This window comes from Elephas maximus, chromosome 21 (assembly GCF_024166365.1).
Source record: "Elephas maximus indicus isolate mEleMax1 chromosome 21, mEleMax1 primary haplotype, whole genome shotgun sequence".
Lineage (NCBI taxonomy): Eukaryota > Metazoa > Chordata > Mammalia > Proboscidea > Elephantidae > Elephas > Elephas maximus.
Window position 1 is genome coordinate 19,251,693 of NC_064839.1, and position 12,901 is coordinate 19,264,593.

General features: G+C 44.4%; 1 protein-coding gene across 4 annotated transcripts in view; it reads right to left on the minus strand.

The window, feature by feature from the left end:
• The window catches only part of TOX3 (TOX high mobility group box family member 3), a 137,056-nt gene extending 124,445 nt beyond the window's left edge, over positions 1-12,611 (minus strand). For all 4 annotated transcript variants that reach the window (XM_049864004.1, XM_049864003.1, XM_049864006.1 and 1 more), the window contains exon 1: positions 12,300-12,611. In XM_049864004.1, the coding sequence (XP_049719961.1) occupies positions 12,300-12,386 (87 nt within the window). In that variant the 5' untranslated portion in view covers positions 12,387-12,611. The remainder of the gene's footprint in view (positions 1-12,299) is intronic.
• Positions 12,612-12,901: the final 290 nt, after the last annotated feature.

Sequence of the window (12,901 nt, forward strand, 5' to 3'; positions counted from 1 at the left end):
AATGACACCTCTTACATAAAGAAGAAAAAAAGATCAAGAAAGATTTTAATTAATAAATGGCTGACATGCCCAGACTGGAACCATTCCCAAAGCCAACTCTTCAGACAGGGGTTGCACTGGACTATAAGATAGAAAATGATACTGGTGAGGAATGAGCTTCTTGGCTCAAGTAGACATGTGAGACTATGTGGGCAGCTCCTGTCTGGAGGAGAGATGTGAAGGCAGAGGGGGTACACAAGCTGGCTGAATGGACGCGGAAATACAGGGTGGAGAGGAGGAGTGTGCTATCTAATTAGGAGGAGAGCAACTAGAAGTATATAGCGAGGAGTATATAAATTTTTGTATGAGAGGCTGACTTGATTTGTAAACTTTCACTTAAAGCAAAATAAGAGTTTAAATAAATAAATAAATGGCTGAAATGGTGTTACATTGTTGTTGCAAGTTTTGCTCACTCCCATTTAATAACGAGCATTTAAAAATGTTTTTTTTTAAGTATCCATGTGACTATATGCACGTATGTTCACATACATAATAAAACAAACAAGGTGAACAGTTACAGATACTTCTTAGACATAACCAAACATCTCACAGGACTGGATTTCTGGGTTTGAAAGATCAGAACCATAGTCTCATGGAACATCTCAGTCAACTGGCGTAATATAGTTCATAAAGTTATGTTCTACATCCTAGTTTGGTGAGTGGTAACTAGAGTCTTAAAAATTTCTGAGCAGCCATCTAAGATACAACCATTGGTCTCTACTCATCCAAAACAAAAGACAAAGAAGGAAACCAAAGACTCAAAGTAGAAACTAGTCTACAGGACAAACAGTCTACATGAACCACAGCCTCATCTAACCCTGAGATCAGAAGAACTAGATGGTGCCCAGCAACCACTACCAACTACTCTAATTACGGCCACAACAGATGGGCCCTGATAGAATGTGACAAAAAGGTGGAACAACAAAACAAAACTGACCTACTGGACTGGGGCTCTCCGAGACTACTGCCCTGAGATACTCTTCAAACTTTGAAATGAAACTAATCCAAGGCTACCTTGTAGCTAAATAACAAATTCGCTCAAAAAATAATGAGTATCACCCATAAGTACGGCACTCCTTTACAAAATCACCTATATGAGAACAAATGGTCAACAATTACCTTAAAACACAGATGACAATGTAAGGGGGCAGGGAAACTAAATGAATGGAAACGTAACAACCAGAACAGAAATAAGAATGTTCACGCATTGTGAAGAACGTGACCAATGTCAATGAACAACTTGTATAGAAATTGTTGATGGGGAACCTAAAATGCTATGTTAACTTTCACCAAAAACACAATAATTTATTAATTTAAAAAGTTTTTTTTTTTCCCCAAATACAGTCGTGTGTCACTTAACATCCATGATCCATTCTATGAAATAAGATGTTGTGTGATTCATATGTTGTGTTAATACCATATTATAATACAGGCAGACCCCGGGTTATGAAGGTCCGATTTACATACAACCTGTAGTTACAAACCAATCACCGTACAGCCTATTATATTAAAATTTGAGGTACATACAATGGTTTGTAATGACAAACAGGCGTTACTTTGAGACACCCATCAAAACATTATTATTACTGTTACTGTATTATTAGGTAAAAGATGTTCAAGTACATCTGGAAGTGTTTCTGTAATGTTTTTACGCATAGAGAGGTACACTACATACTAAGACAAACATCTGGCTAATTGACATGTAGTGCAATTGATTACTTTTGTACGTGGCCTCTCTAGCCATGGTCTTGTAACTTCTACCCAGGTGAGTGGGCAGGACTGTGTGATAGGGTCATTGTGGCCCACCAAGGGGATTGGTCAGTTTTGCCTTAAAAGAGAGTCAATTCCATACTATGCATTGATAAAGAACAGTGAGGAATCTGTGAAACATTTCATAACATGGAGGAACCTGGAAGGCATTATGCTGAGTGAAATTAGTCAGTTGCAAAGGACAAATATTGTATAAGACCACTATTATAAGAACTTGAGAAATAGTTTAAACTGAGAAGAAAACATTCTTTTGTGGTTATGAGAGGGGGGAGGGAGGGAGGGTGGGAGGGGGCATTCACTAATTAGATAATAGATAAGAACTACTTTTGGTGAAGGGAAAGACAGCACACAATACAGGGGAGGTCAGCACAATTGGACTAAACCAAAAGCAAAGAAGTTTCCTGAATAAACTGAATGCTTCAAACGCCGGCATAGCAGGGGCAGGGTTCTGGGAACCATGGTTTCAGGGGACATCTAAGTCAATTGGCATAATAAAAACTATTAAGAAAACATTCTGCATCCCACTTTGAAGAGTGGTGTCTGGGGTCTTAAACGCTAGCAAGCAGCCATCTAAGATGCATCCATTGGTCTCAACCCACCTGGATCAAAGGAGAATGAAGAACACCAAGGACACAAGGTGACTACGAGCCCAGGAGACAGAAAGGGCCACATGAACCAGAGACTACATCATCCTGAGACCAGAAGAACTAGATGGTGCCCGGCTACAACCCATGACTGCCCTGACAGGGAACACAACAGAGAACCCCTGAGGGAACAGGAGAACAGCGGGATGCAGACCCCAAATTCTCATAAGACCAGACTTAATGGTCTGACTGAGACTGGAAGGACCCAGGTGGTCATGGGCCCCAGGCCTTCTGTTGCCCCAGGACAGGAACCATTCCTGAAGCCAACTCTTCAGACATGGATTGGACTGGGCAATGGGTTGGAGAGGGATGCTGGTGAGGAGTAAGCTTCTTGGGTCAGGTGGTCACTTGAGACTATGTTGGCATCTCCCACCTGGAGGGGAGATGAGAGGGTGGAGGGGGATAGACGCTGGCAAAATGGACACAAAAAGAGAGAGTGGAGGGAGAGTAATTGGGAGTGTGTAGCAAGGTGTACATGGGTTTTTGTGTGAGACACTAACTTGACTTGTAAACCTTTCACTTAAAGCACAATAAAAATTACAAAAAAAAAAAAAAGAGAGAGAGAGAGAGTCAATTCCAGAGCAGAGAGAATCTCAGCACCACCAAGGAAGAACAGCCAGGAGCCAGAACATCCTTTGGACCTGGGATCCCTGCCCCGAGGAGCTCCTAGACCCAGGAGACAGAGAGCAAGCCGTAACCTTGAAGACGTGAAGAAGTGGTGGCAAGAGAGGCCTGGCAGCAGAGACCTGGGAGCAGAAAATGGTGCAGTGGGCTTCCCAGGCCAAAGAGAGAGAAAGCTGAGTGCCTTTGGGGAGAGGCCAGCGAGAGGCGTGCCTGTGAGCACAGGTGGGAAGGGGCTGTTCCGATAAAAGAATTGTATCCTGACTGCTCCTGAATCTGAATTGTAACCTGTTACTTCCCTTATTAAAAACCCCACAATCGTGAGTATGGTCTGTAGAGTTCTGTGTAGCCACTGCAATGAATTATCGAACCCAGCAGAGAAGGAGAGAGTGCTGTGTGAGGGACGGTGGGTTTCTGTAAAGATAACAGAGAAAGGAGGCTTGTCTGGCCTCCGCCTCAGAGGGATCAGCTTTGCACTGTTGATTTTGGTTCTCCCTCTCCCTTGTGGGGTTAGAGGAGGTCAGATACTACTCCCAGGCCATTTTTACAGATGTGCTGTTTTTTTTTGTTTTTTTTTTTATTGTACCTAATTGTTCCAATTTACATACAAATTCAACTTAAAGACAGACTTAGGAACAGAACTCATTCATAATCCAGAGACTGCTGTATAACCTTATAGGACCACGGACGTATATGTGGTTGAACACTGCCCAAATGGATACTACACAGCGCATGGCTACTCCTTGAAACAGAAAGGCTATATCATCACGTACACGTGCGCACACGTGCGCGCGCACACACACACACATTCTCTCTCCTTTTTTATACCATTGTTCTAAAAGTACAGTACCAAAAACAACCCACTGCCATCGAGTTGATGCCAACTCATGGCGACCCTATAGGACAGAGTAGAACTGCCCCGCAGTTTCCAAGGAGCACCAGGTGGATTTGAACTGTCAACCTTTTGGTCAGCAACTGTAGCTCTTAACCACTACGCCATCAGGTAGTAGTATAGGAGGAGTTTCAAATTTTTTGAGTTCGACACATTACTTCTTAAATTACTTCCTCACTAACTGGAAAGTTTCATTCACAAACCCCAATCAACTCTCCAGGCCAAGGATGTGTCCTTGCATTTCCCGTCTTCACACTCTTGGAGAAGTCCATCGCTCTACCACATGCAGAAAGACTGATTTCAGCCTCAACTTTCTCTTGAGTTCCAGTGTGCTGCTATAGTGCTTACTGACTGTCTATGGGACTATCCCACCAAAATATCCAAAATCAGCTTTATCTTTTCTTCAAAACCAGCTTCTGTTCTGACCCCTCGTTTCTGCTCACCATTCTTCCAGATTCCAAGTTAAAATGCTCTGCGTCATCTCTGCCTCCTCTTTCTCCTTCCCAAGTTACATATGCTCTGTTAAGCACTCTCCTCACTACTGAATACATATTCCCATCACCCTGGTTCAAGTCATTCTCACCCTAGTATCTGGCCTGTGTAATGGCATCCTACCTGGTCTCACCACCTCCAGTCAGGTCCTATGCTATCTAGTCAAAAGGCCAGATCCATCTTCACAAAGTACAACTCCAACCAAACCAATACTAATCCATTCAAAATTCTTCAAATGCATTCAGTAGCAAACAATGTTAGTTGTCTTCCCAACAACCTTCTTCCTTGCTAACAGAACACCAATTATGTTTGCTTGACAATGTGCCCAGCCAGCTCCAGAGGATGAAATGTGATTGATCTAAACCAATCATGGGAATTTCCTTCCTCTTTGCCAATGATTGGCATAGAATGACCACGTAACCCATTTCTGACCACTAAGATAAAAGGAGGAACTGTTTCTGGGAAAGCTTTTCCTTTCAGATAAGAGATGCGAAGAAGCAGAAAGTGCTCTATTTCTATACCACGTCCACCACCACCACTACATTGCTTCCCATTCTACCTGCTATCACGTGAGGATGTAATGCCCAAAGCTGCAGCAGCCAACTTGTGATAATGAGGAGACTGTTGGATAGCAGAAGAAAAAGAAAATCAAAGAGGTCCCTTGAAGATAACACTAAACCATCCAAAATAGCCTCAGACTGCCTACCTAAAGACTTACTGTTAAGAAAACAAATGTCCTTATGGTTTATAACACTGTTTGTTGGGATTTATGTTACAGCAGCCCAAAGCATCCTGATACACTTGTTGTTGTTAGGTGCTGTCAAGTCGGTTTTGACTCATGGGGGCCCTACATACAACAGAACAAAACACTACCGGATCCTCCGCCATCCTCACAATCTTTATGCTTGAGCCCATTGTTGCAGCCACTGTGTCAATCCATCTTGTTAAGGGTCTTCCTCTTTTTCAATGACCCTCTACCCAGCATGATGTCCTTCTCCAGGGACCGATCCCTCCTGATAACATGTCCAAGATACTTGAGACCAAATCTCACCGTCCTTGCTTCTAAGGAGCATTCTGATAAATCCTTATCTAACTTCTGAAAACGCTCTATGCCATGCTACTCAGTGTGGTCTGCAGACCCACAGCATTCTGGGAGTCCCACCCTTGACCTCGGAATCAATCTCCAGAGGTAAGGTCCAGAAGTCTTTAACAATTGGCTCCAGGTGATTCTCATGCACATTAAAGTTTAAGAAACACTGCTCTACAATATGATCACCAATTATGTCTTTTCACCTCATCTACTTCCTTACATACATGAGTTGCACTTGGGCTGTACTTCTCCAGTGACAGCAACCTCATTTTACAAAATCTGAGCATCATTTGTCGCTTGTCTAATGTCATCCCCTAGAGAGGCTGCCCATACCTTCTTAATCAGAGTTTTCAAACTCAGATGCTTCCTGAGACCAGAGAGGAAAACAGAGCACCAAGTATGAGACACACGGAGTGGAGAGGACCATGATGAGTTGTGGGTGAAGCACATGCCCACGTGAAGGGGCAACCAGAGGATGCCATGCAAGAACCCAGGTCCAGTGCTGGCAGATTAATGAGAACTTAAAGAAAATGGGAGATCCAGATTTGTATGTGAAATCTTCTAATTTTTAGATACAGATGACTAACTGAATTTCTGAAAATACTATGCAGAATTAAACAAATCCTCAAGTTGAGTTCAGCAACCAGTTGACAGTTGGTGACCAACAGGAGTTGGTTCTTGAAATTATCTATGCGATACTTTGAATATTGTGGCGACTTCCAGTCACTGACGTCTTATAATATGACTAAAATTAATTTTATTTGCTGTATGCTAATCCCTACTGAAGCCCTGGTGGCACAGTGGTTGAGCATTTGGCTGCAAACCAAATGGTCAGCAGTTCAAATCCACCAGCTGCTCCTTGGGAACTCTATGGGGCACTTCTATGCTGTGCTATAGTGTCACTATGAGTTGGAATCAACTCAAAGGCAATGAGTTTTCTTTTTTTTTTGGTTAGTCCCTACTGAGCACGGTGTTTTCGCCAAACTTCCACTGCTTGGGGTGGCAAAATACGGAGTTTATGGATTTCTAATTAGTGTCAGCAGGACTGTTTTCTCCATTAGTCACTACAGATCCAACACTTAGAATTACAAGTCTCTCAGGGCCTATAAAAATGCTTAAAATATGAGGAAAAAAAAAAATCACACACACACAAAAAAGCCTCCAAACTTTAAACTAAAAGGTGCTTAAATGTCTACAAAATGCAAACACGTCAACTAATCAATATCAACTCATTTAATTATATAAAACATTATATATGGTATCATTGATAAGGTATCATTATTATACATAAAAGTGTAAGATGTAGGTGTATTTTAACGTTTGATACCATATGGACGGGAGTCCACGTTAACAGCGCCTACAGCCTGCTAAGGTCCTAAAAAGACCCCTAGTGTCAACCTGGAACCAACTATTTTCTCAAGTCTTATCTTCTGTAGCACAATCATAAATTTCTTTACCCGTTCTACTGCTCCTTGAAATTGGTCACTCCAAAGTAGGACCTTCAGCCTAAAACAACATTTTCAAACATGGCTGCACACTAGAATCACCTAGCGAGCTTTTAAAAAACACTGATGCCTGTTCCCATCCCCAAACATTCTTACGTTCAGTTTGGGGTAAGGCCAAGACATGAGTATCTTTTACAAGCCCTTTACCCTTAACAAGGTTATTCTAATGTACACCAGGACTGAGGACCCACTGTCCTAGAACCACTTTGAGAAACATTTTCTAAGATGACAATCTTCCCAGTTACACCATCTTGTTAACTAGATTTTCTTTCTACTGCCAAGGCTTGGAACAAAGGACAATCATGGTATCATACAGTGGTCCGATTATCTAGAACAAGGGTTGGCAAGCTTCTTCCGTAAAGGCGCAAATAAATATTTTAGCCTTTGTGGGCCATGTGGTCTTTACCGCAACTACTCAACTCTGTAGGTAAAGCACGCAAGCAGCCATAAACTATACGTAAGCAAATGTATGGCTGTGTTCCAATAAAACTTTATTTATGGACAATAAAATTGTCATTTCCAGACATAAGATATTATTCTTTTGATTTTTTCCTCAACCATTTAATGGTAAAAGAAAAACCATTCTTAGCAAGCAGGTCACACAAGAACAACCAGTGGGCCAGGTGTGGCTCGAGGCTGCATTTTCCTGACCCCTGATCTAGAACCCCTAAATCTACTGGGTCTCTATGAGTCGGAATCGACTCGACAGCAATGGGTTTGGGGTCTGGAATCTAGAACTACCTCCGCTGACCTGAAATCATATAAAACAAATGACAGAATCCAAATTATCAGATTAGAACTGTATTTAAAATGGCTGGAATCTACTTCCTCTGCTCAGTCAACTTAACTTATCCATGCATGAGTGAAACTGTCCACATAGTTGAGAATAAACTATAAATGACTTCTCAAAAAATTATTTTTAAATCCTCATCTGCATATGAATTTGTCTATGACAAAAGATGCAAAAACGCAGTGCACAAGCATGTTTTGAGGATATCACATTATGAGTGAGTCTACTGATACCTTAATTTGCTGCTAACATTTAAAATTCAGGAGTTTTCACATGAAAATCCAGATTATCATTCTCTGGGAAAAAAATTGCAAAATGCGGAGATAATGAGCTCAAATGTTGGCATGGCAACCATTTACTAGTGCAAATAAGGCCACCCCCCTTAAATGGGGTATGTTCTCCACTTGACCACAAACCCTACCTTCACATAGGTTAAATGCTTGTCCCTATGGACATTTGAGTTTATGATCCTCAGCCTAAGGTCTTTATAAAAACCTTATTCCCCTTTCACAATGTGGCTTCAGTGTCTTGTTTGGAGACTAGACATGGAAGAATATAGAAATCTCTCAATCTGCTTTCAAAAGTCCACACCGCCATACTCCACACCCTAGAAATGAAATCATTAGCTCTCTTGCTAGTGCAAGGGACCCATCTAAGAATAGTTTCAGTCAAATCTCCCTCTCCAATATGGTTTCAATTTGAACCACAGTCTGAAGAAGACAGAAGAGTAAAGAATTGATTCAGTTCCTCTTATCCTTCAAGCTAGCCAAGGTGGAGTCCCAATGAGGTGGAGTCAAAGCACAAACACCAAAATGTCTTAATTATGCAGAGTGATCAATAACACACATATAATTACAAAGCAAGGATTGGTCTGATGAGCTAAAATGGGATAAAAACAACATGGGACTAATTTAAAAAAAAAATTACATAAGGTTAATTAGTCAATAGCCATATTTTTAAAGGGGGAAGAGAACCCCTAAGAATATGCAGAAAAACGAGTAACTGAAGTCTAGTACAAGTTCATTATTAACTCACGGTATGACTTCATTTCACTTACACCCACGTTAAATACAATATCTTATTTTGGGGTGGCAGACTTCTGACAACTATACCCAAAAAACCAAACCCACTGCCATCAAGTCGAGTAGAGTTTCCAAGGAGCGCCTGGCAGATTCAAACTGCCAACCTTTTGGTTAGCAGCTGTAGCACCTAACCACTACACCACCAGGGTTTCCTGACAACTATAAGCCAACAGATACGTTTATATATTATTTTCTTACTGGTGAAAAAACAGACTAAACCAGGGAAAGAAAAATTTCAGGTATATGGTTAGAGGTTCAGCAATTCACTTAACTGACATATGGCTTTTTTTTTTTAACTCTATAGGTGTTAGTTTAATTTGGCAGCCACACCAGAAAAACAAACGTTCAAAGAGATTTTCCACTTGAAATTAAAATGGAAATTAGTCCTTCGAAAATAGAGATGACTTCCAGTTTATACATCAGTGGCTGGTTCATGAATTATTAACTGATTTTAATGATCCTGGCTATATTTTATTTGAAGTTATTCTGCTACTTGCAACGACTTTTGAACTTTCAAAACTCTTTCATCCGTTCTCCATAGACAAGAGTACACTTTCATGGATGCTGACATTTAAAAAGGATCCATATTCTCACCGAATGTAAAGATAATACACTCGCATATAATTTATACAAAAGACTCTGGTCATTTGTTAAAGAGAGAAATGAATGGAGCCCTATTATTCACGGTTTGTAAATAAATTTAAAGATAGGCGCTAACTTTTCACTTCTTAAGCCTGGAGCCGAAGGTTCTGTGTTTCTTCTAAGGTCTCCCAGACGGTCGTTCAAACGAGAAAGGGCGCAAACATACTTTCTTTGAAATCCATCATTTCTCATCAAGAAAGATAATACACGTCAATGAAACTTAAGTCTTAGGAGATTTAATAATTCCAGGTATTTTCAAATAAATGCCTGCCTTTGTATGCTAGCTTTTACGTTTTTCAATGTAAAGCTGTACTTAATAACACCACTTCAGATACACGACTTAGCTGTGAGACAAAATGCTATAAACTTTTAATTAGCACTTGCTGCTTTATACCCATAAAGTTAACACTTCCTTTTCTACCAGATTCTCCCTATAAAGAAAAACTGGGGGAAATGAAATTGGTTTTTTCGATCTTGAAATTACAAATAGGAAAATACATTATTATAAAAAAATTTTTTTAGCTCGGTTTAAACATTATTTTGTTTTACCTAAAAAAAAAAAAAAACCAAAAAGGAAGTAAATGCAAACATTCCTTAAAATAAGCACATGCTTGATTTCTACCAATATTAAGCACTGTGTCTAACTTTCATAAGCTGGTTGCACACAGAATTTAGGGCCACCAGACTGCTGACTTGCTAAGAAAGCAAAAGTTATTTCAGGCAAATAGCTGCATTAAGAGAATCTGACAGCAAACCAACTAGCAATGCTCCCTCCTGAAGTTGAACAACATCTCAATAAATGTGTTTTCAAGCTTTATACACCCTCTCTGAAATAAATGTCCTGAGTTTAAATGGACTCAAAATACCCTTTCTCAAAAAATAAAAAGAGACACACACAAAATACCCCCAATTTCCTCCGGCCCCTTGAAGTACCCTTGGGGTCCTCCTGAAGAGAGATTTGCCACGCATTGCAGTGACTGAGTACAATAGGTTTCTATCTTGGTGTCATTCGAGTATTGCTGATCTTAAATCAGAGAAAGAAGTAGTTACTGTCAGGCAAGGTAATGGCTTCCAAAAATAAGAGCATGCCCAGATAGACAAGGCTTGCATGCACATGCGAAGTTGTAGGAGATAAATAACACCCCACTGGAACAATTAGGTGCGTTCTCAGAAACACTACCTACTTAATTAGGCTGCCTAAGTCCCTGACTGAGCATACATGGGGGATTTTTTAAAGCATTTAATAACATGAGTGAATCCAAAATCAGAGGACACAAGCTAGACCTTAACTCTGGCTACAAGGATAGGCCTTTCCTTGCTTCTCTTTAAATGCTTAACGAAATCACTCTTGGAATTCTGAGCACTGGAAACCTTCGCCCACCACCACCACCACCACCAAAGGGTCCAAACGCACTGCACTGCAGAAAGTCCCTACGTTCTATACACGATGGGAGGTCCCTCTGTGCCAGGCGCAGTGCTGGCGTTCACGACAGGGGGATGAGCGCAAGAGGGACCCTAAAGGTCTTTTACAAACTTCAGCACTGGAGTTAGGGGCCGAGTATAAACAAACAGAAGGGCACAGGAGGCTCCATAGGCACAGGGCACAGCAATCGCTTCTTCACTCCCGAGACAATCCCTCCTCTTCCTGTTATTTATTCATTAGTTTTGTGTAGCACCTTTCTTTCAGCTGGCTCCTCATTTCCTCCTCCGTTATCCCAGCAATCATAAACAAACTACGATTTGAAAGAAAAGGGGGGAGGAGGGAGGTGCAGCGGGAAGGGAAAGAAAACCACATTCAAAAGGCACAGGCCAGCCAGAGTAAGCTTCTTTCTCGGAGTTTTCGCCCTCGGGGGGATGTGTTCACCAAACCTTAGCCCTGGGAGCTCCGGGAAGGACAGAAATCCGGGGTCCGCACTGGCCTGGCACAGGGTTGCGGCTCCCACCCGGCTCGCCGCTCCGAGGTGCGCTAGCTGACCCGCTGAGTTCCACCTTTGGCCACCTGAAACTCTCGGTCCTCGAAGTTGAGGGAGATGGTGGAGGTGGGGTGACCCCTGGGCGTGGTGGGCAGGTCTCCAACACTGATCTCTCCGAAATGCAAAACTTAACCCCCCCCCCAAAAGAAAATGAGTAGAAGCCGCTGGAGCTAACCCGGGAGGGGCAGACATCTCGGTTCCGTGGTCCAAAGCGCCCAAGCGAAAGGGCAGCAAACGCCACCTGCGGGGGTCCCATCGCTTCGTCCCCTCCTGGTCCAGTGCTAGCTCAAAAGTTTGTTCTTTAAGCGACCCTGGGTCCAGCTCTCGGGTGGGCGGGGGGAGGTAGGATGGCCTGGGAGGGGGGCGAGGTCATCTGACCGCGAGATCAGGGACCCCTGCGTCGCCCCCCCCTCCACCTTAGGGGGCTGAGCTCGTGTTTACTAGTAACAACAAAGAACACACACAAGTCCCCTCTTTCAGCTCTTCGCTTCTTTGGGGCATGAAAGGGGGTTAGGGGCGGTAGGAGGAGTGGCGGAGAGGCAGAAGGGAGCGCCAGTAGAGAGACAAAAAGGGGGCGGGAAAGGGGGCAAAAAGCAAAGAATGGGAGAGTTGGACAGAGACGAAGGTGCAAACGCAAAGGAGTGGAAAGGGGGACAAGAGAGGGAAAAAAAAGTGCAACCGGAGGTGAGCTGGAGCTCGGGGCGGGCCCGGGGTGGGGAGGTGGCCCCCGCCCGCCGCCCCCCGGCCCAGCCCGGTCACCTTGCTGTAGCCGTAGTACCCCAGGCACTGCGCGAAGTCCAGGCCGGCGGGGTCCCCGGCCGCCGCGGGGTAGAACCTCACATCCATGCCGGAGCCGGGCCCGGGGGCCGGGAATGGGGATCGCCGGGACCGGTGTCCGCCTCCTCGCAGTCGCTAGATCCACCGTCGGGGGCGCCCGGCCGGGGACGCCCGGGGACTGGGCGCGGGACTCGGGGCTGGAGGGGCGCCGCGGCCGGAGCCGAGGAGCCCGGGAGCCGCGGCCGCCGCACACAAAGGCGCGGCCACGCGAGCCGCGGGAGAGCGGGAGGCGGCCCGGGGGACGCGCCCCGCCGGGGCACTGAGGCAGCGCTGCGCGCGGGCCGGGCGCCCGGGGCGCGGGGCGCGCGGGGCGCAGCGCGGGGGCCCGGGGCGGCGCGGCGAGTTCAGGTGCGCTGGGCGAGGCTGGGACTACGGCGGCGGCGGCGGCGGCGGCGGCGGCGGCTGGCCCCGCTCCTCCTCCTCCTCCCCGGGCGGACTGAGGAGAGGAGCCGCGGAGACAAGGGGCCCGGCCCCTCCCCTCTTTCTCCCCCTCCTGCCTCCGCCGGTCCCCTCCCCGCGCCGCC